Source organism: Oratosquilla oratoria, unplaced genomic scaffold (genome assembly GCF_046742065.1).
Source record: "Oratosquilla oratoria isolate Oo_2021 unplaced genomic scaffold, ASM4674206v1 SCAFFOLD50, whole genome shotgun sequence".
Classification (NCBI taxonomy): domain Eukaryota; kingdom Metazoa; phylum Arthropoda; class Malacostraca; order Stomatopoda; family Squillidae; genus Oratosquilla; species Oratosquilla oratoria.
In genome coordinates, this window is record NW_027467714.1 from 720,001 (window position 1) to 745,365 (window position 25,365).

The window sequence follows — 25,365 nt, forward strand, 5'->3', positions numbered from 1 at the left end:
GGGGGGTAGCCAAAAAGGACAAGGCACAAAAACATTCCCACCCATTTCATCCCCGAAAACACTCCACACCCCTCCACCCTCCCTCCCATCTTAGCACTATCAACGTAATATGCAATTTTGTGAGCGGAAATAAAAAAAAGGTGCTAAAACAAATTTCGTAAGTAACGAAGTCATGTAGGTTACTTAGTGGTATACGTATAGGTAATTAATATGGCATAGAATCACATAAGAATAATACTCTAACACTGTAATATTAACAATACTGTAATAATAATACTATAATACTAATAATTCTGTAATAATAACTGTAATACAGGCATGTAAATGTACTGTACATACAGTGTACTGTATTGTATTTTTTATTACGTACACTGTAAATATCGGAAGGTATGCATGCGGGACAGTGGTGGTGGCCAGGGTGACCGCGTTTTCTACACTGCCGTGTAGAGTGGGAGTGTTGCCATACCGGGGCATACATTTTTCTCGGGCGTCTGCAGACTCATAGCAAGATATACTTGTCAAACTTTGAAAAAATGTTGGTTCTAGTTTTTTTTTATTCTTGAATGTATATATAGGTACGGGCACAAATTAAAAAAAAAACAATTACCCCTTAACTTATTGTTGCATATGAAAGACAACTTTATAAGAAACAAAATGCTTTTTAAATTTTTGAAATAGCTTGAAAAATAAAGGAGATATGATTTTTTGAATTATTTTTTTTAGTCCCCATTTTTGGCTTGACTTTACCATAACAAAATGTTAGAATTAAGGGTGGTAATTTGTAAAGATTCCAGTAAAGAAATATACATCAACTCTAAACCACTGGTCCAATTTTATTGAAATTCGGGAAACTTGGGTTTTAAGAATCAACAAATCACATGAGCATGTCAAAAACAATGTGAGACATCTCCATCATACCATATTTGCCTTTCCATGGCAACCATGAAGTTGTCAATTTTCAGATTATTATCAATAAAATCCAAACCACTGACCCAATTGACATGCAACTTAGCATGTAGAGGTTTTATGGGCCAATATATCACCTGAGCATGTCAACAGCATTGCGGGACCTTCTTATATAATTCTTACTAACACCTATCATGTTGCCATGGCAACTGTTGTCAATTAAGAAATAACCAATAAAATCCAAACCGCTGGCCCAATTGACATGCAACTTGGCATGTGAAGGTTTTATGGATCAACAAATCACCTTGCAGGGCCTTCTTCTTATACCATTCCTACTAACACTTATCATGTTGCCATGGCAACTGTTGTCAATTTAGAAATAATCTATAAAATCCAAACCGCTGGCCCAATTGACATGCAACTTGGCATGTGAAGGTTTTATGGGTTAACAAATCACCTGAGCATGTCATTAACATTGCAGGACCTACTACTTATACCATTCTTACTAACACCAATCATGTTGCCATGATAACTGTTGTCAATTTAGAAATAATAAAATCCAAACCGCTGGCCCATTTGACATGCAACTTGGCATATGAAGGTTTTATGGGTCAATAAATCACCTGAGCATGTCATGAACATTGCAGGACCTTCTTCTTGTACCATTCTTACTAACACCTATCATGTTGCCATGGCAACTGTTGTCAATTTAGAAATAATAAAATCCAAACTGCTGGCCCAATTGACATGCAACTTGGTATGTGAAGATTTTATGGGTCAATAAATCACCTAAGCATGTCATTAACATTACAGGACCTTCTTCTTATACCATTCTTACTAACACCTATCATGTTGCCATGGCAACTGTTGTCAATTTAGAAATAATCTATAAAATCCAAACTGCTGGACCAATTGACATGCAACTTGGCATGTGAAGGTTTTATCATAAAGCCCGATTCTTCAAAAGCAAACAAATATTCACCGATTCAAACGCAAATTTGGTTATCAACCTCGGCAAATTAGTTTTCTGAGTAAAAATATTAAGGTAAGGCATCAATAAAATATTATTTTAATGTAAGAAAATTGTTTTTTAATAATTTTCTCCCGGTTATGAGCAGCTTAAGATCGTTGTGTATTATACACTTGGTGATTTGTTGACCCAAAAACCATCACATGCCCAGCTGTATGTCAATTGGGCCAGTGGTTTGGATTTTATTGATTATTTCTAAATTGACAACAGTTGCCATGGCAAGATGATAGGTGTTAGTAAGGATGGTATAAGAAGAAGGTCCTACAATGTTAATGACGTGTTCAGGTGATTTATTGACCCATAAAATTTATGGGTCAATAAATCACCAGAGCATTAATATTGCAGGACCTTCTTCTTATACCATTCTTTCTAACACCTATCATGTTGTCATGGCAACTGTTGTCAATTTAGAAATAATAAATAAAATTCAAACCACTGGCCCAATTGACATGCGACTTGGTTGATTGATTGATTTGTGGAATTTTTGTCTTGAAGGCCAAACGGCGGAGCCGGTAGGCCATTCGGCGCACATGCAACTTGGCATGTGAAGATTTTTGGGTAAAAAAATCACCAAGTGTATATTACCCAATGATACTGAGCTGCTCATATACGAGAGAAAATAGGTTAAAAAACAACATTCTTACATTAAAATATGATGTTATTGATGTCTTACCTTAATATTTTTACTTGAAAAACTAATTTGCCACGGTTGATAACCAAATTTATCTTTGAATCAGTGAATATTTATTTGCTTTTGAAGAATCAAGCATACACTTGCACAATAACAAGATAATTTGAATATCCTGCGCATATGCTGAACGCTCAAAGCATTCAAACTAAGCCAAAGAAAATCCAATGGGTCGCAAAATTATAGCGACGTAAACAGTACCAGCGCGATCGTAGTGCCGCGCTTGTTTTCGCGCGTACCTAGTATATAAGGCCCCCATGCCCTAACATATTCAGTAAGATATAAAAATTATTTTTTATATATTATTATTGCTAAAGGAAAGTTGAAACTTTAGCGTAGAATTATTTTCTATACCATGAAAACGTATCTTTTGGGTTATAATATTTTATAAGTAACAGAATTACCAATAAAAGTCATATTTTGATGTACCATTTATTATTTGATAACTAGTTCTATGATTTTTAAACAAAAGTTTGAGTTTTTCAATGTTTATAACAGCCCGCTGATATGTAGAAAAAATTCCTCGTGTCCTTGTGCAGTTGCCACATGCCGCTATTCTACTAAGTTTTGGTACAAAATTCTATGAAACGGCAGCCCTGGTGCTAAAAGAAAGCTGAAAATTTAGCGTAGAATGTTTTTCTACACCGTAAAAACGTATCTTTTGGGGTATAATATTTTATAAGTAACACAATTACCAATTAAAGTCATATTTTGATGTACCATTCATTATTTGATAACTAGTTCTATGATTTTTAAACAAAAGTTTGAGTTTTTGAATGTTTTGAACAGCCCGCTGATATGTAGAAAAAATTTCATGTCCTTGTGCAGTTGCCACATGCCGCTATTTTACTACGTTTTGGTACAAAATTCTACGAAATGGCAGCCCTGGTGACGGCTTGACTGGGCCGTGTTTGGGTACACGTGTACGGCCGTCGCTGCCACCTACCGGACAAATAGGGAACTTTGCTTGAAAAGTCCGCCCTTTGTTCATTTCGACCGGTCATACGAGGGTCCGGGCTTTCGAGGTTCGACTGTATATAATATATATATATATATATATATATTATATATATATATATATAATATATATTCTTCTTTTGATCTAACATCACTTTGTAACAGTTCAGCTCCGACATAACTTTTCTGGCCATTGTTGCACTTCTGTTAATATTCGGATCTTTGGCTTCCAAGATATCCAGTCCTTCTCGTATAAACGAGAGTGCTTTTTCGAGATCACTTTTGGTCAAGACTCTCTCAGGCTCTGGGGTTTCTGATATAAGGCAGAGATGCAGCTGCCTCCAACTCTGCATTCTGTATCGTCGTCTTCTCTAACAGTTCTTTGTTAGTCAGCTCCCATGAAGACGCAAGAACAAACAAAATTAGTTTATTGTGCCATAAATTGTGAGTTGGTGACACAATTTTCTTTTTTGTTTTGGTGCACAAAAAAAACGAGCGTATACAATCTCTGTAAAAAATTTCAAGCTTTTATGACTAATAATCAACATCCATACATACACACCTTCAATGCTCGTAGATTTTACGAGTGGTAGACAAGGGCAGGTTTCAGCTTGCAGTCTCCCTCTGCATTGGCACCAAACAAGAGCGTAAGACTATCCTTGGAGGCCTTAAATCCAGGTGCAGTCGTCTCCTCAACCGAGATATATGTCCGGTTAGGCAGTTTTTTCTAATATAGACCTGTCTCATCTATATTAAAAATCTGCTTGGAAGTGTAGCCACCTTCCTCGATGATGGTCTTGAGGGTAGCTGAATACGTTTTGGCTGCTTCCACATCAGCAGATGCAGCTTCCCCAGTCATTTTGAGATTGTGGAAGCCATATCATTTCTTGAACCTGGAGAACCACCCAGAACTGGCATTGAAGGCTTGGCATTGTCTTGGTCTTCCTCATTCTCGTCTTGCACATCCTGGTAGAGATTTAAAGCTTTAGCTTGTATGATGGCCATGCTGATAGGGACATTATGCTTGTTTTTGTTTTGGATCCATTGTGCCAATAACTTCTCCATCCTCTCCAATTCCATGGATCTTGCTCGGGAACATTGTGAAGAGGAGGCTGATGTACCAGCAACAGAACTGGCTCTGATCTTGTCAGCATTCGCCCTGATGGTCTGCAAAGTGCTCTCATTCAGTCTGGTAGCATGAACAATAACAGAAGTTCTTTCACCCCGATCATAACGATCCAACACTTCTAACTTCTTTTCTATGGTCACAAGTTTTCTTGACATCTTTGCTGCATTCTCCTTTGGGGTACCAGGACGCTTGGGTGCCATAATACCAGCAACAGAACTGGGTCTATGGGTGCCATAGTACCAGCAACAGAACTGGCTCTGATCTTGTCAGCATTCGCCCTGATGGTCTGCAAAGTGCTCTCATTCAGTCTGGTAGCATGAACAATAACAGAAGTTCTTTCACCCCGATCATAACGATCCAACACTTCTAACTTCTTTTCTATGGTCACAAGTTTTCTTGACATCTTTGCTGCATTCTCCTTTGGGGTACCAGGACGCTTGGGTGCCATAGTACACGAATTTATGTAACACAAAACTTTGATAAAATTATTTATGAGTTCCACACGCTGTGAGGGCTGGCTTCACACTGAGGACAAGAGGCAGAGAGCTGGAGCACGTGAGTCAGAGCATTTCTCCCGCGCTCTGGTGGCGAGATATGCAGGAAATTCAACTCGCGTAACATCGGACATTTCGTATTATCTGTAATTTTTCTTTAATGTAGTAAGTCCTCCATCCAATTCATTAGTTTTCCATGTATGCCTCCTATTGTTTCTAGTTTATATAGCTATTTTCTTTGTGATACCTTATCAAATGCCTTTTGTAAGTCCAGGAAGGCGCAGTCTGCCCAGCCATCCCTTTCTTGCAATATATATATCAATCTTGAATAGAAACAAATCAGTGGTACATGATCTTCCTTGTCTGAATCCAAATTGCCTCGGGTTCAGTATATTATTATTCTCCCAGATATTTAGTCCATCAATCTTTGATGATTCTCTCACAGATTTTAACTATTGTACTCGGGAGGGGCACCGGTCCATAATTTGTTGGGTCTTCCTTATTTCCCCCTTTATATATTGGCACTATATTGGCATTTTTCCAGTCTCCTAATAGTTTTCCTTCTTTGAGTGAGCATTCAATTATTTTGTATATTTTTCCTGTTAGTTTGTCTGTACATTCCTTCAGTGTCCAGTTTGCAACTCCATCTGGGCCATGTGACTTGTTAACATCAAGCTTTAGTATTTGATTCCTTATTTCATTCTGAGTAATATTTAGTTTCTTCAATGGAGGAAATCTTACTTCAATTCTTTGCTCACAGTTTTGTAGATTTTTTTCCTCTAGGGTGAATACAGATTTGAAATGTTTGTTCATAATATCTGCCATATCTATATCTTCCGTGTATTCTCTGTTACCTTGATGTAATTTAAGTATTTCCTGTTTATTTTTTAGCTTGCCATTTATATATTTATAAAATAATTTGGGTTGATCTTTACATTTATCTATTATGTCCTTTTCATAATTTCTCTTCTCTTATCTACGTATTTTTACATATTCTTATATGAAGGATTGATTGTGCTTACAGCACTGTATGGGGCAGAAATACGGAACATGAGAGGAAGAGAGAAGGAGTTTGAATGTGTTTGAGATGAGGTGTCTGAGAAATATGATGAGGGTTACTAGGCTGGATAGAGTAAGAAATGAGGTGAGGAGGAGAATGGGGGTGGAAAGGGATCTGTGAAATAGGGTTGATGAAAGAGTATTGGGATGGTTTGGACACATGGAAAGAATGAGTGAAGAAATACTAGTAAAAGAGGTATAGGAGTGAACGTGAGGGGGTGACCTAGGATGTCTGTTAGGGAAAAACAGGAGAGGACAGAAGATGGGTGAATGGTTGTATATAGATGATGTGATCCATAAGGTGGAATGAGTGGGGGATGGGGGGAGAGGGAGTGTGTTTGAGAAAAATTTGACGCAGCCTGAAGGGATTTCTCCCAGTATTCTCCTTTTCTTCGTGAGGGGACGGAGAGGGGGGGTTACCAATTTAATGAAGCTGCCTTGCTGTGGATGTGGTGTGTCTTGTGACACTGTTTCTGACCCAGGGCAGTGGACAAGATGCTTGGATGACCCGTCATCCAGGAGGTGCCAAGGTGAGAGGGTGGAGGGGAGTGGAGTGTGATAGGGATGGAATGGGTGGGAATGGTTTTTATGCCTTTGTTTTTTGGCAACTGGTACCTCCCTTGTAAGGGGGGAAAAAAAGCCCTTGGTATATGTATGTATGCACTTCCTTAATTTCTTTGTCTATATCCTGTCCCTCTTCTTGTATCTCCTTCAGAATTGCTGTAGCAATTTCTTTCTCATCTTTTTCTCTCTGATATCTAGGTACATTATGTTTTTCTCTAATACCATAAACTACAATGGATTTTTTTTTTTATCCACTGTCCCTGACCCAATTTTCTTTTTCCTTAATTACTTTATTTACCATTTCTTTAGCATTTTCTTTCACTTTTACTATTTCCTTGAAAGTTAACTTTTAATCTTCTTCCACTTTCCATTATTTATTGGAGATCAGTGTCCTTGATAGTTTCCCACTTTCTTGGCTACCGCCTCTATTTGCTCTTTCAATTCTTTTTTCAAGGCCTCGTTTTTGTTTATATCCTCATTTTTGTTTATATCCTCATTTTTCATTCATTCCTATTTCTGAACATATTTTATTTTGTTCTATTTTATTTATTATTATTATTATTATATATATATATATATATGTATATATATATATTTTTAGATTATCAGACTCCCTGTTGGTCTCTTCATTAGCTATTTTAAGTTGTATCTTTGTGCATTGCCCTGTACTCACTTTCCAATTCTATTAGTTCATCCAACAAATCAGTAATAACCCTTTTTTTATATATATATTTTTGTACCTAGGTTCTCTATCCAACTGCACGCCTTTACCTAAAATTCCACTTTCTCCTGGAAACCCAGAAAAAGTTATCCAACCTTTGGTATGATTTGGGGGTTTCATTAATACAGGATCTTTTAGGAATTACTCCCAGTGGCGATTCAACCCTGCTCATTTCCAGACATGTCAAAATCTCCAGGTCCAGACGAAATTTTTCCAAGAATGCTTAAGGAGTGTAAATTTGAAATCTGCGATCAGTTAACTGAAATATTCAATAAATCGGTAGACACTGGTTGTGTGCCAACCGCTCTGAGGCAGGCAAACGTTGTTCCTGTTTTTAAGAAGGGAGATAGATCGTCTATATGCAACTACAGGCCAATCACTTTGACATCGGTTATAGGAAAAATGCTTGAATCAATAATAGTAAATAGACTCGGAGAACACATCGAAGGGCATAATTTAATTCGTGATTCACAGCATGGTTTCTCCAAGGGTAAGTCATGTGTGACTAATCTTCTATCCTTTTACACTAAAGTATATAAGGCGTCAGATAACAATGAAAATTACGATGTTATTTACCTTGACTTTAGCAAAGCATTCGACAAGGTGCTACACCAGAGACTACTAAATAAAATCAAAGCCCATGGCATAGGAGGAAAAGTGTTAGAATGGATTAGAGCTTGGATTAGTAACAGAAAACAGCGGGTCACCATAAATGGAATAAAGTCTAGGTGGGGCAATGTTACTTGCAGGGTCCCCCAGGGCTCGGTTTTGGGTCCCTTATTCTTCATTGTGTACATAAACGACTTAGACGATGGGGTAAATAGTGATGTTAGTAAGTTTGCGGACCACACTAAAATAGGACACCTAATTAGGTCAGGAGACGATGCAGAGATTCTGCAGGATGATCTTAATAAATTGTTAACATGGTCGGTAAAATGGCAAATGAACTTCAATACCTGTATCTCTAAGTGTAGCTTGTTAAATGTAGGGCTACACAACCCCGAAAATAGATACATCTTAGATAACACGTTTTTAGAAAAATCTGAGTGCGAGAGAGACTTGGGAGTTCTGGTGAGTCTGGACCTTAACCTCTTCCATACGGTAACGCCTACATATGCGGCATGAGGAGCAAGTGGGTACTCGATGATGCCGACATCTTCATCTTGATTATATTTATTGTAGTCATACCTACGTAACCTCCATTCTCTCTAAACTGGCTTCATCATATTTTCTATGGTTATCAAAATACACGGGTGAAAGAGAACGAACGATTGAGCACTGACTTTATTTTTTATAATGCGATTATGACGCAACATCGCACGTCAGGCAGCTAATGCTGCCAGATGTGCGATGTGCCCTGGAGTGAAGAGGTTAAAACCAGGAAACAGTGCATTAGCGCCAGAAATAAAGCTAACAGAGCATTAGGTTTCATTGCTAGGACGGTAACGAGTAGAAGTGCAGAGGTAATTATTAAACTCTATCTAGTGATAGTTAGACCCATCCTCGACTATGCGGTACAGTTTTGGTCTCCGTCCTACAGAATGGACATCAATTCACTAGAATCAGTACAGAGAAGAATGACCAAAATGATACATGGACTTGGAAATTTGCCTTACGAAGAGAGAATTAGGCACCTAAACTTACACACTCTGGAAAGACGCAGAGTGCAGGGTGATCTAATAGAAGTGTTCAAGTGGATCAAAGGCTATAACAAGGGTGATGCAAACAAGGTCATCATAATAAAACAACAGGGCAGGACTCGCAGTAATGGGTATAAACTGGACACATTTAGATTTAAGAAGGAAATAGGCAAGAATTGGTTTACTAATAGGGTGGTCGATTAATGGAATAAACTTAATAACCATGTAGTAAGCGCTGAAACTATCAGTTGTTTTAAAAAACGAATAGACAACTTTATGGATGGGGATGACAGGTGGTGATGGATTCGGAGCTGCCTAGTGTAGGCCTTATGGTCTCTTGCAGTCTCCTTTATTCTTATGTTATGTTCTCTTTGCTGGTTCGTTTTTCCTTCTTTCACTTTAGTCTTCCTCCATTTTATGTATATATCACTAATTTATATAATAATTCCATTTCGGTTACTCAATTTGCATAACTCCCTTCGCATATATAAATACGAGTGATTGTGCTGACAGGACTGTATGGGGTAGAAACATGGAATATACAAGAGGAAGAGAGAGAGTTTAAATGTGTTTGAGATGAAATGCCTTAGAAGTATGATAGGGATTAATAGGTTGGATAGAGTGAGAAATGAGAAGGTGAGGAGGAGAGTGAGGGTGGAAAGGGAGTTTGGAGATAGGTTGATGAAAGAGTATTGGGCATGTTTGGACACATGGAAAGCATGAATGTAGAAGGATTAGTAAAAATGGTGTGGAAGGCAGAGCTTTAAGAAGGGAATATGAGGGGGCCAACCAAGGATGAGATGGATGGATGGAGTAAAAGGGTCATTGGGAAAGAGGGGAATGTCTGTTGAGGAAGGACAGGCAAGGGTAGAAGATAGGGGTGAGTGGAGAGTGGTTGTGTATAGATGATGCTGTGATGCATGGAAGGGAGTGGATGGGGGATGGGGGTGAGGGAGTACATGTGAATGACATTTTGATGCAGCCCAAAGGGATATCTCCCAGTCTTCTCTTTTTCTGCATGAGGGGAGGGAGAGGGGGGCTTGCTAATTAAATGAAGCGACCTTGCTGTGGATGTGCTCTATTGTTTCTGACCCAGGGTAGTGGGCAAGATGCAGGGATGACCTGTTATCTAGGAGGAGCTAAGAATAGAGGGTAGGAGGGATGGTGGATGGGAGTGGATTTATGCCCTTGACTTTTGCTACCTTGTAAAGGGAGAAAAGGCCATGGTATGTGTATGTATGTATTTCAAGCAGCTCAATACATGTCAGTTGTATGTTCCCCACACAGAGTGAAGGATAAACCAAATTGAGAGAATAAAAAAAAGGCAGCAACCAAACTGGCTCCCAGTCTGGCAGATAAATCATATGAGGAAAGACAAAAAGCACAGGGTCTGCCAACATTGAAAGATCTAAGAGAAAGGGATCATTAAAGGGGATAGACTACATTGACAAAAGAGATCTCTTGATTAGGATAGGATGGGTTTAAGAGGTCATGAGAACAAATTGAGAAAGACTACATGTCTGAAGGCATACTCCTAACCCATCTAGCATGGGAGTGATGTCCCACCTTCCATGTAAGAAGGTGGGACATATAGATACAAAAAGCAGTCTACTGATATTGAAAGATCAAGGAGAAAAAGGTCACTAAAGGGAATAGACTACATTGACAAAAGGGGTCTCTTGATTAGGGATAGGATAGCTTTGAGGTCATGAAAACAAATTGAGAAAGGTTACATGTCTAAAGGCATGCTCCTAACCTAACTGACACAGACAGAGGGCTTGATATACAGACTCAGTTTGACTCATTGACTATCATGAACAACACACATAATCATACACATATCCCACACCAAGCCCTGTACACTCCCTCCTCTCCTGATATCACCTTCTGCTCCCCCTGCCTAACCCCAACAACATCATGGAGAGTGGTCGGAACCCTTGGTTCTGACCACCTTCCAATCATCATCACCACCAAAACAAGATGCACCCCAGTTGGCCACAGACACACATACACCAATTACAAGAGAGCTAACTGGGAAGCTTTTACTGAAGAGACAGAACAACATTTTGAAACACTTAACAGTACACCAATCACAAACATAAACAATGCTGTGCACACTTTTAATACAATCATACAAAACGCAGATAAGAGATACATCCCTAGAGGCAACAGAAAATCACACAACCCCAACTTAACACCAGAAATCCAAGGCCTCGTCAGACAACGAGACACACTTAAACACAATACCCCCACACCTATCCCTCAAAACATAGCAGACCAAATACAAACACTAAACACTGTGATTGCCAATAAAATACACGAACAAAAGACACAAAATTGGCAAAAGTTTATCAATACACTTAATCACAAAACAAACACCACCAAATTGTACATAACACTCAACAGCATTACACTATCCATCAGTAACACTACACGCTCTCACGCAGCAATAATCACAACAACAGACAATCTACCCTCAAACAGACAACAAGCAAACACACTCATAAATCATTTTGCACAGACAAGCCATCTCACTTTGTACCACAAAAAATGGAAAAGGCATACATAAAGAACTGGTACAACAAATGATGTAGTGAAGCAAAGGAAAAAAGGGACAAAGCTTGGAAAAAATGGAAAAGAGATAAGAAACAAAGCAAATGGCAAACATACATCAAACTAAGAAACGAATATGTAAAAATACGCAGAGATGAAAAGAGAAATTATGAAAAAAAGATAATAGACAAATGTAAAGAAGAACCCAAACTATTTTACAAATATGTAAATGGAAAACTGAAAAACAAACAAGAAATAGAAAAACTGCGCCAAGCTAAAAAGGAATTTACAGAAGAACTGGAAATGGCTGAAATAATGAACAACCACTTCAGATCAGTATTCACAATGGAAAACTCGCCTAACAGTGAAGTTAGAGAGAGAGAATTATCCCCAGCAATGAAAGAAATAAACGTAACACAAAAAGAAATCAGTGATCAAATTAAAACCCTGGATGTCAGAAAATCACATGGCCCAGACGGAATAGCAAACTGGATACTGAAAGAATGCATGGAAGAATTAACTGACAAAATATAGGATATAATTAAATCATCAATTAAAGAAGGAAAAGTACCATTGGACTGGAAAAAAGCAAACATTGTACCAATTTATAAGGGAGGTGATAAGGAAGATCCATCTAACTACAGACCGGTCTCACTAACAAGCACAATAGCAAAAATTTGTGAAAGAGTGATCAAAAACAGATGGGTTAAGTACCTGGAAGAAAAATCTATACTGAACCCAAATCAATTTGGATTTAGACGAGGGAGATCCTGTACAACAAATCTGATTTGCTTTTACTCAAGATTAGTAGACATAATAGAAGAAAGAGATGGATGGGCAGACTGTGCTTTTCCGGACCTGCAAAAGGCATTCGATAAGGTTCCTCATAGGAAACTAATAAATAAGATAGAGTCAAAAGGTGGCATCAGAGGAAAATTATTGGAATGGATGAAAGACTTTCTGATTGGGAGGAAAATGAGAGTTGTAATTAGAGAAAAATTCTCCAACTGGGAAGAAGTAAAAAGCGGGGTCCCGCAAGGATCAGTACTGGCCCCGATCATGTTCGCTGTATACATTAATGACATGAATGAAGGCGTGGAGTGCTATATAATTTTTTTTGCAGATGATGCAAAATTACTTAAGAAGGTAAAAACGGAAGAGGACTGCAACTCATTGCAACAAGATCTGGACACAATATGGAATTGGACTCAAAAGTGGGAAGTAAAATTCAATATTAAGAAATGCAGCATAATGGAATTTGGAAAGAGTAAAAATAGAATATCAAAAGATTACAGAATTAGGGAAGAAAAAATAAATAAAACAAACTATGAAAAAGATCTTGGTGTGATGATTGGAAAGGACATGGAACCAGATAAGCGTATAAACAAGATGTTCGGAGAAACCTACAACTTATTGAGAGCAATCAAAGTGGCATTTACCTATATGGACGAAGAAATGATAAGGAAAATACTTACTACACTAATAAGACCAAAACTTGAGTACACAGCATCACTTTGGACACCCAGTACCAAAAAGAATATTAAGAAACTAGAAAGATTACAAAGAGCGACAACAAAGCTAGCACCGACACTCGCCGAACTAACATATGAGCAAAGACTATCCAAATTGAACCTACCAACTCTGGAACAAAGAAGAGAAAGAGGAGATTTTGCTAACTATCTACAGAATAATGAAAGGAATGGAAGTTTTAGACAGGAACGACCTATTAATGTGGGACAACGGTAAAACAAGAGGACACGGAAAAAAATTTGAAAAAGGATAGTTATAGAAAAAACTTGAAAAGGAATAGTTTCCCACACAGAGCGATAAATACACGGAACAAATTAGACAACAAAACAGTATGTGCTAACACTATACAAGATTTTAAGATAAAACTTGATGCGGAGAGATACAAAGACGGGTCACCACGAGCATAGCTCCCCTCCCGTATATTACAACTAGGTAAATACTTCTCACCCTGACGACTGACACACTATTTGACATAAGAAAGACTTTCTCACAGACTCTGACTATACACCCTTCATAGACAGTCAGACACAACACATAATACATAATCTGAAGCACTCATCTGCCTGTGGCCCAGATAACATAAGTAACATCCACCTAAAACACATTGGACCACAAGGTATACACGCACTCACAAACATTGCAAACTACAGCTATTCACACAACACTATACCCAACATCTGGAAGCATGGTAAAATAATCACCATTCCAAAACCGAACAAAGACCCAACAATCCCAACATCGCACCGCCCAATCACACTTCTCTGCACCCCCTCTAAAGTCATTGAACGCGTAATACTTCAACTTGTTACACCACATATTCCCCTTGCTGACTCACAACACAGTTTTAGGCCACTACACTCCACAAACACTCTTCTGATAAACCTCACACAAAGAATTTTAGATGGCATCAATTCAGATAGGGCCCACCACAGAACACTTCTTATAACATTAGACATTAGCAAAGCTTTTGATGCTATCCCCTGCCACAACCTAACAAATAAAATATATAACACAGACATGCACAATAACACCAAAAGATGGCTGGCCAATTATCTGGCAAGTAGGAATGCTTATGTGTCATACAATGGCCAATCATCGCACATCAGAAACATTAAGAATGGAGTACCACAGGGCTCTGTTCTATCCCCCACACTCTTTAATCTATACATGCATGACATACCCACACCAGACACCTCAGAAATACAAATCTCTTCCTATGTAGACAACATAACAATCACATGCACACATCGTAACACAGACAAAGCTGCAGAAATAATCCAGCCATACCTTGATACACTCAACACATGGTTCATCACAAACACTCAAAATAGCTCCAACCAAATCTACAGCAACACTTCTCACCAACTAGACAAAAGAACACAAATACATACCTCATCTCTACATCAATAACACTTTAATACCAAACACAAACACACCAAAAATTCTTGGTGTAACATACGATACATCCATGTCTTTCAAACAACACATCACAAACATAAAAAACAAATGCACACCTACACTTAATGCACTTAAGTCAATCACTGGAACAATATTTGGACAAAACAAACTAATACAACAATATACAAACAATGCATACGCTCAGTGATGAATTATGCGAGTCCTGCATGGGCTCCTAATCTCAGTGAGACACACCACAACACCCTTCAAATCATACAAAACAAAGCCCTAAAAACAATTACAGGCTGCACAAATACAACACCTACAGACCATTTACACCATGAAACAAAAGTCCTCAAAGTCAAGGACCACCTCGACATGAGAGGCACACAAACACTTGCTACAGCCACCACAAACACATCACACCCGCTACACTACATAGCAGAACACCCACACACACCAAGAAACATTAAATCAACACCCAAAGACCTGTATCACACACAGATACTCTCTTCTCTTCCTCCATAACCACCAAATACCAGCCTCCGGAAACATATTCATAATCATATCACTCACCGCTCCATTAACACACTGAAAGACAACACACTGCTGCATGCCAGATCCCCTGATATCCACCCTTCTGAATCCTCTCTCCCACGAAAGGAAAGAGTCCACCTGGCCAGACTGTGGTGCGGCCACCACCTAGCACTTCTAAGCTACCAGAAGAGGCTGGATGACCGCATTGTGAAGAGCTGCCCAGGATGTAACACTTCACCCCATACCATACAACACATAATAGAAGACTGCATTATACACAGTCATGCATGCAAACAACACAACATATGCTCTATAAAGGATTTGTGGGAAAACCCAGTTTCGGTTGTGGCATTCCTTGGGGAAACGGGACTGCTTGGACAGACAGTCTAGGGAACGACAACAACCTAACTAGCATGGGAGAAATGGCTCCCATCCCATGTAAGAGGGAAAAATCTTTTTGGGTTTTGTATGTAAATAAAAATTCTAATATACAATTTTTTATGCATAATTTTATGTAACTCCAGGGCAGTTATATATATATTTTTGTATGGAAATTATGAAGTCCCTCTTCATATACATACATATACCAAGGCTTTTTCCCCCTTACAAGGGAGGTAGCCAAAAAGGAAAAGGCATAAAATCATTCCCACCCATTCCATCCCTGAATACACCACACCCCTCCACCCTCCCTCTTATCTTAGCACCTCCTGGATGACGAGTCATCCCTACACCTTGTCCACTGCCCTGGGTCAGAAGCAGTGTCGCAAGACACAGCACATCCACAGCAAGGCCGCTTCATTAAATCGGGCCCCCCCCCTCTCCGTCCCCCCATGCATATAGGAGAAGATGGGGAGAAATCCCTTCGGGCTGCGTCAAAATTTGCTCACACATACTACCTCAACCCCGATCCCCCTGCCCATTCCACCTCATGCATCACATCATCATCCATATCCTCTACTTACGTTCATTCGTTTTACGTTTTTTCGATTTTACATTTGAACTGACGGTAAAAAAAACATTTTTGAGTGAATTTTTTAGTTTACCGCGCTCTCCGTAGTTCAAACGATACTTGCGCACGATGCTGCGTCCATTGTTTACATTGCGCAGACGACAAACTGAAAATGCCTTGCCTCCTCCTCCCCCTCCTCCTCCACCATCTCAATTTATGTTGCTTGAATTTAATCTATTTGAAATTAATGTTATTATTTTACAATGTTATGTGTTTAATTAATTATTTAGGGGTGTTTTATAAGATACGGTAATAGAATTTACCGATGTATAGTACAGTAACAACTTATGTTCATTTTCAACTTACGTTCGGCCATTCGGAACGTAACTAAAACGTAAGTTGAGGAGCGTCTGTACAACCATTCTCCATTCACCCCTATCTTCTGACAATTTTTTAAAGTTGTTATTGTATGTTTTTTTTTTTTTTTTTATAATTTGCTGTAAGGCTGACTTTCTTTTTCACTTATAATTACAAGTATACTAGTTTAGGTACATCTGGATGTCTACTAACTGTACACCAAAGGAAATCATTATTCTCCTCATACTTTTGGAAAAATAAACGTTATTTAAAAAATAACTCAAAATTGCAAGTAAATCGTCTGTTGTGTAAAAATTCCTTAATGGATTTCAATGAAATTTCTGTCACAGATGCATCCCATTTCCCTGCACATTGTGTTTAATTTCCATTGTTTTACATAAAAAGATAAGGTTGGGAGGACCAGAAATGCATAATCCGATAGAGCGAATCACCGAAATGAGAGTCAACCCCCTTAAGTCAAAGCATGGCTTGACTGTTCACAGTAGAGAAATGCAGGGAAGATTCATAGTCCCCTCACTTTACCCCCTTTACTCTAAGAAAGGTAATTATTTTATGTTTCAATTTTATCCCATGAAGGAGTGGAGCAAGTACTGGTTCGTTCTGAAGGGAACTGCCCTTATGTTTTATCGAGATCCAAGTGCAGAAGACAATGGCATTCTTGATGGTATCATTGACTTGGGCATGGCAAGCTCAATTGATGAAGTAGATGTTGCCCGAAACTACGGGTTTGTAATTAAGGTAAGACGTTTGAATTTAATGTAACAATATTATTTGAAATATCCAAAAGTTTTTTGTGTGGTACTTTATCATATGCTTTTTGTAGGTCTAGAAAGGCACAGTCTGCCCATCCATCCCCTTCTTGTATTATTTCTATTAGTCTTGAATAGAAGCACATCAGGTTTGTTGTACATGATCTTCCTTATGTAAATCCAAATTGATTTGGATTTGGTATATTTTTTCTTCCAGATGATTAACCCATCTACTTTTGATAACTTTGTATCATCTGCAAAGAAGTTCATATACCATTTGACACAATCCATGTCATTTATATACAGTAGAAGCCCAATTTAACAAACTAATTCAGCCAAGGTCCAGTCCGCTAAAGTGAATTTTCCGTTAAATTGAGAGAGTGAGCGTTGGTGTAACAGTGTTGCCAGAGCGGATTGTAAAAATGATACGTACCTAAAAAATTCCCTAGTGTACACACACACACATACAGTATATATATTATTGTAAGTGAATTATAGGCAGCACAATTGTGAATTGCAAACGAACAGCAACATGCAGTAATTTGTTGCAATGTGTGTGTGTGTGTGTCGTGTAACAATGATATGAGCTGTCTGTGAATTTTGGGGAATATTAGTCCTAGCTTCGTGTTTGGTTCGATGTACATAATTCTAGCGATTAATAGGACTAGGCAGTTGGGTTTTTGGATAGTGAGTGTTATTGTTGTGTTGTTGTAGAAAACGTAGTTCGTTGTTATAGAAGTGTTTTTCGTGGTAATTACTCTCGCGTACTGATTTTGAATTTTCCCATCAACTTACTGTTTCATTATTTTGTTTTCCTATTATACCGTCTATTTCTACTTGAATATATTTCTGCTACAATTATACTTTATACATATACTGAATTATATATTATTGTATATATATTATAGTACGTATATATATATATATATATATATATTTATATACCTCCAAAATACTAAATTATAAATTTTTCCTTGACTCCACCACCACAATCTGGTAACATCTGGTAACATTGGACTCTGAGACACGCATGTGGCCAGTTGACGGAAAATGCACAACTTAGAGGACCATTCCCGCTAAATTAAGCTATTTCCGTAGACGCGCATCTGGCCAGCTAGCGGAAAATGGTCAACTTAGCGGACCATTTCTGCTAAGTTGAGCATTTTCGTTATTGCTATTTGCAGTTCGCTAATTTGAGCTTCACTAAATTGATATCCGTTAAATCGGGCTTCTACTGTATATGGCAAACATTATCAGAGCCAATACAAACCTTGTGGGACTCCACTTATTTTTTCCCGGGTCGAGTTCTTGTCTCTAAGTACCACCCTCATTTTTCTCCTGCTCAAGAAATCTTTCATCCATTCCAATAACATTCCATGTACTCCACTTATTGTTTAAATTTTTCTTAGTAACTTTGTGTGGTACATTGTCAAATGCTGTTGTAAATATAAGAAGGCACAATCTGCCCATCTGTCCCTTTCTTGCATTATTTCTATAAGTCTCGAGTAAAAGCAAATGGAGCAGAAACATGGAACATAAGAGAGGAAGAGAGAAGGAGTTTGAATGTGTTTGAGATGGTGTCTGAGACGTATGATGGGGGGTTACCAGGCTAAATAGAGTGAGAAATGAGGAGGTGAGGAGGAGAACAGGGATGGAAAGGGAGTTGGGGGATAGGGTTGATGAAAGAGCATTAGGATGGTTTGGACACATGGAAAGAATGAGTGAAGAAAGACTAGTAAAAGAGGTATGGAAGGCAGATGTGGAGGGAGTGAACATGAGGGGACGTCCTAGGATGAGATGGATGGATGGGGTGAAGGGGGCTTTGAGGAAGAGGGGAATGTCTGTTGAGGAAGGACGGGAGAGGACAAAAGACAGGGGTGAATGGAGAATGGTTGTATATGGATGATGTTGTGATGCATGAGGTGGAATGGGCGGGGGGATGGGGGTGAGGTAGTATGTGTGAGCAAAATTTGATGCAGCCGAAAGGGATTTCTCCCCGTCTTCTCCTTTTATGTAGGGGGGTCACCGATTTAATGAAGCGGCCTTGCTGTGAATGTGCTGTGACTTGTGACACTGCCTCTGACCCAGGGCAGTGGACAAGGTGCAGGGATGACCCGTCATCCAGGAGGTGCTAAGATGGGAGGGAGGGTGGAGGGAGTGAAGTGTATTTAGGGATGGAATGGGTGGAAATGATTTTATGCCTTTTTCTTTTTGGCTACCTCTCTTGTACATACATATACCAAGGCTTTTTCCCCCTTACAAGGGAGGTAGCCAAAAAGGAAAAGGCATAAAATCATTCTCACCCATTCCATCCCTGAATACACTCCAGACCCCTCTACCCTCCTTCTTATCTTAGCACCTCCTGGAGGATGGGTCATCCCTGCACCTTGTCCACAACCCTGGGTCAGGAGCAGTGTCGCAAGACACAGCGCATCCACAGCAAGGCCGCTTCATTAAATTGGCGACCCCCCCTCTCTGTCTCCCCATTGCATGAAAGGAGAAGACGGGGAGAAATTCCTTCGGGCTGCGTCAAATTTTGCTCACACATACTACCTCACCCCCCATCCCCCTGCCCATTCCACCTCATGCATCACATCATCATCCATATACAACCATTCTCCATGGTCCTGGAGCCGCAGCGTCTACGTCGTGGGACCACCCCCAACCCCAAGAGTTGGGGGCCAAACGGCGGCAACCAGCCCTGGCCACCGGCTCTACGCAGGTGGCACCGATCCCCAAGAGGAGCTATGACTGCCTTGGGGAGTACCACAATCCTTTATCTCAACATGCAGTGTTACGTTTTTTCTGCACCGAGGGGTGATTTTCCGGCGATCACCCCTCTTCTACTTTTAGCTGGAGATGTAGAGAGCAATCCTGGGCCCACCACAAAATACACATGCCCAACATGCTCTAAACCCATTACCTCGAGCAGACAGACAAAGGGCTCAGTTCAGTGCAATATGTGCAAAAACTGGGCCCACCTCACTTGTACAACACTTGCTGACACAAACCAATACACAAACACTTGGACATGTTCTTCCTGCCCTCCAGTAACCCCACTCCCACCTCCCCAACCACAGCCAGCACCCTTACCCACTCCCAATTTCCCTTTGCCCTTATCCCCAATCAGTACTCCCCTTCCTTTGTCCCCAATCTCTCCTTTCCCCCCCTCTAACCCAGATCCTATACCTTCCCCATTAAAACCCCAACCTCAACCCCAAACGGCAACATACAACACATACAGAACACACAACATCAACATATTACAACACAACATTGATGGTATTAACACAAAAAAACATGAACTCGAACACTTTCTTAAACAATACAACATACACATTGCAATTATACAAGAAACAAAACTAAGACACTCACACAAAACACCATCATTTCATAATTACACCACCATCAGACAAGACCAGACCGACGGCAATGGCGGTGGACTCATCACCCTGATCCACCACTCCATCTGTTTTGTGGACACAAGTGCCACAACCAAAATTCTCCTCCCTACCACAGATAACACTACAGAAATCCAATCCATTCGAATCTGCATAGGCAACAAATCAACACTGACAATAGTTAACATGTACATTCCCCCCCAATCATCCCCCACAGTTCCAGACACCTTCAGGCCTCAATTTAGCCAACTAGCCTCAATCCCCAACCTGATCATGGGTGGTGACTTCAACGCCAAGTCGTCTGCCTGGTATGTCGACAACCCTGACACAGACAGAGAGCTTGATATACAGACTCAGTTTGACTCATTGACTATCATGAACAACACACATAATCATACACATATCCCACACCAAGCCCTGTACACTCCCTCCTCTCCTGATATCACCTTCTGCTCCCCCTGCCTAACTCCAACAACATCATGGAGAGTGGTCAGAACCCTAGTTCTGACCACCTTCCAATCATCACCACCAAAACAAGATGCACCCCAGTTGGCCACAGACACACATACACCAATTACAAGAGAGCTAACAGGGAAGCTTTTACTGAAGAGACAGAACAACATTTTGAAACACTTAACAGTACACCAATCACAAACATAAACAATGCTGTGCACACTTTTAATACAATCATACAAAATGCAGACAAGAGATACATCCCTAGAGGCAACAGAAAATCACACAACCCCAACTTAACACCAGAAATCCAAGGCCTCATCAGACAACAATACCCCCACACCTATCCCTCAAAACATAGCAGACCAAATACAAACACTAAACACTGTGATTGCCAATAAAATACACAAACAAAAAACACAAAATTGGCAAAAGTTTATCAATACACTTGATCACAAAACAAACACCACCAAATTGTACAAAACACTCAACAGCATTACACTATCCATCAGTAACACAACACGCTCTCATGCAGCAATAATCACAATAACAGACAAGCCATCTCACTTCTCACCCTGACGACCGAGGCACTATTCAACGTAAGAAAGACTTTCCCACAGACTCAGACTATACACCCTTCATAGACAGTCAGACAAAACACATAATACATAATCTGAAGCACTCATCTGCCTGTGGCCCTGATAACATAAGTAACATCCACCTAAAACACATTGGACCACAAGGTATACACGCACTCACAAACATTGCAAACTACAGCTATTCACACAACACTATACCCGACATCTGGAAGCATGGTAAAATAATCACCATTCCAAAACCGAACAAAGACCCAACAATCCCAACATCACACTGCCCAATCACACTTCTCTGCACCCCTCTAAAGTCATTGAACGCCTAATACTTAAACTTGTCACACCACATATTCCCCTTGCTGACTCACAACACAGTTTTAGGACACTACATTCCACAAACACTCTTCTGATAAACCTCACACAAAGAATTTTAGATGGCATCAATTCAGATAGGCCCCACCACAGAACACTTCTTATAACATTAGACATTAGTAAAGCTTTTGATGCTATCCCCTGCCACAACCTAACAAATAAAATATAAACACACATGCACAATAACACCAAAAGATGGCTGGCCAATTATATGGCAGGTAGGAATGCTTACGTGTCATATAATGGCCAATCATCGCATATCAGAAACATTAAGAATGGAGTACCACAGGGCTCTGTTCTATCCCCCACATTCTTTAATCTATACATGCATGACTTACCCACACCAGACACCTCAGAAATACAAATCTCTTCCTATGTAGACGACATAATCACATGCACAAATACAACACCTACAGACCATTTACACCATGAAACAAAAGTCCTCAAAGTCAAGGACCACCTCGACATGAGAGGCACACAAACACTTGCCGCAGCCACCACAAACACATCACACCCGCTACACTACATAGCAGAACACCTACACACACCAAGAAACATTAAAACAACACCCAAAGACCTGTATCACACACAGATACTCTCTTCTCTTCCTCCACAACCACCAAATACCAGCCTCCGGAAACATATTCATAATCATATCACTCACCGCTCCATTAACACACAGAAAGACAACACACTGCTGCATGCCAGACCCCCTGATATCCACCCTTCTGAATCCTCTCTCCCACGAAAGGACAGAGTCCACCTGGCCAGACTGTGGTGCGGCCACCACCCAGCACTTCTAAGCTACCAGAAGAGGCTGGATGACCGCATTGTGAAGAGCTGCCCAGGATGTAACACTTCACCCCATACCATACGACACATAGTGGAAGACTGCATTATACACAATTATGCATGCAAACAACACAACATACATTCTATAAAGGATTTGTGGGAAAACCCAGTTTCGGTTGTGGCATTCCTTGGGGAGATGGGACTGCTCGGACAGACAGTCTAGGGAACGACAACAACAACAACAACCATTCTCCATTCACCCCTGTCTTCTTTCCTCTCCCGTCCTTCCTCAACAGACATTCCCCTCTTCCCCAAAGCCCCCTTGACCCCATCCATCCACTTCATCCTAGGACATCCCCTCATGTTCACTCCCTCCACATCTGCCTTCCATACCTCTTTTACTAGTCTTTCTTCACTCATTCTTTCCATGTGTCCAAACCATCCTAATACTCTTTCATCAACCCTATCTCCTAACTCCCTTTCCACCCCTGTTCTCCTCACCTCCTCATTTCTCACTCTAGCTAGCCTAGTAACCCCCATCATAATTCTCAGACACCTTATCTGAAACACATTCAAACTCCTCCTCTCTTCTTCTCTTATGTTCCATGTTTCTGCCCCATACAGTGCTGTTGGCACAATCACTCCTTCATACAGCCTGCTCTTAGCATCCATTCCCAAATGTCTATTCCTAATTACACTCTTTAATCCACCAAGGCATTTACTCACTTCTCTCAATCTACATTCTACCTCCACCTTCACTCCACCTTTTCCTGCCACATTTGCACCCAAGTATCTAAAACTATCCACTTCCTCCAGTCGCTCTCCCTTAATGCTCACATCCAGTCTACTGCCACTTTCACCCCTTGTACATCTCATCACCTTACTTTTACCCACATTTATCTTTAGCTTTCTTTTATCACATACTCTCCCAAACTCTATCACCAACTTCCTCAATCCCTCCTCCGATCATGCCACAAGCGCAGTGTTGTCCGCAAACAACAGGTGGCTCACCTCCCACTTTTCTCCATTTTCTTTAACCATCTCCAATCCCTGACCCACTACCCTTGCATTTACCTCTCGCACTACCCCATCCATGTATAAGTTGAACAGCCAGGGCGACATAACGCATCCTTGACGAAGTCCCACCTCTACCTCGAACCACTCACTCTCTCCATTTCTAATCCTGACACAAGCTCTACTACTCTCATAAAAACTCTTGACAGCTCCCAGAAGCTTTCCCCCTATCCCGTATATCTACATAACCTCCCACAGTGCCTTTCTGTCTACCCTATCGTAAGCCTTTTCCAGATCCATAAAAGCCCAAAAATCATCCTTCCCCTTTCCTATAGCTTTCTCACATATCTGTCTTACCACAAAGATCTGATCTACACAACCTCTACCCGTCCTAAATCCACACTGTTCCTCACCAATTACTCCCTCTCTTCCTCTCCTAATCCTCTCAATCAAGATCCTCCCATAAGCCTTCCCAACTACACTTAACAAGCTAATCCCTCTGAAACTACTACATTCACACTTGTCCCCTTTTCCCTAGTAAAGAGGAACTATACAGGCACTCCTCCAATCCTCCGGCACTCTACCCTCTCTCCAGCAAACATTAAATAACCTCATCAGCTAGTCCACCATCACTGTACCTTCTTTTTTTAGACATTCTGCATGGCATCCATCCAGACCAGTGCCTTACCTGCTTTCATCATCTTAACAACTGCCTTCACCTCATCCTTCCTTATTTCTCCTCCATTTTCCTCAGTTATCACGGTCATTTTCTTAGCATTTCCCACTGCAGCTATCTTTCCCTCCCTATCCTCCTTCACATTTAGCAACTCCCTATAATATTCTGCCCATCTTCCCCTCACTGCCTTCTCTTCCATTATCATCTCTCCATCTGCACCTTTTACCTTTTCTTCTCTACTTGATTCGCCTCCTCTTCCTCTCTTAATTTCTTTCCAAGACATCTTTTTATTACTTTCAAAATTTTCTGTCATACTCTTACCCCATTTCACATCTGCTCTCCTCTTTGCCTCCTTTATCTTATGCTTTACTTCTCTTTTCTTTTTTTTGTACCTCTCATATGACTCCCTCGTCCTATTTTGTAACCAATCTGTGAAAGCTCGCTTCTTCTCTTCTACAACTTTCTTTGTTTCCTCATCCCACCATTCACTACCCTTTCTTCTATTTCCTCCTGTCCTTCTTGTTCCACACACCATCCTTGCACACTTTGTGACTCCCTCCTTGAACCATCCCCATTCCTCCACACCTAGCTCTACTCTATCCTTCACTCCTTCCCACTCCTCCCTCAGCTTCTTTTTGTACTCCTTCTCCTTTTCATTCAAAGAGTTCACTAAGAACCTCCCTACCTTTTGTCCCTTTCCTCTTTCTCCATCTATCCTCCACTCTCAACTTACCTTCCACCAAAAAATGATCTGATATTCCCTCACCCTCTCCCCTTAGCAC

The 25,365-nt window shown here is 40.2% G+C and overlaps 1 protein-coding gene across 14 annotated transcripts in view; it reads left to right on the top strand.

The window, feature by feature from the left end:
- osp (myosin phosphatase Rho interacting protein outspread) overlaps window positions 1-25,365 on the top strand; it is a 600,580-nt gene that overhangs the window by 126,592 nt on the left and 448,623 nt on the right. For all 14 annotated transcript variants that reach the window (XM_076182079.1, XM_076182084.1, XM_076182083.1 and 11 more), the window contains one exon: window positions 17,110-17,271. In XM_076182079.1, coding sequence (XP_076038194.1) covers window positions 17,110-17,271 — 162 coding nt within the window. The remainder of the gene's footprint in view (window positions 1-17,109; window positions 17,272-25,365) is intronic.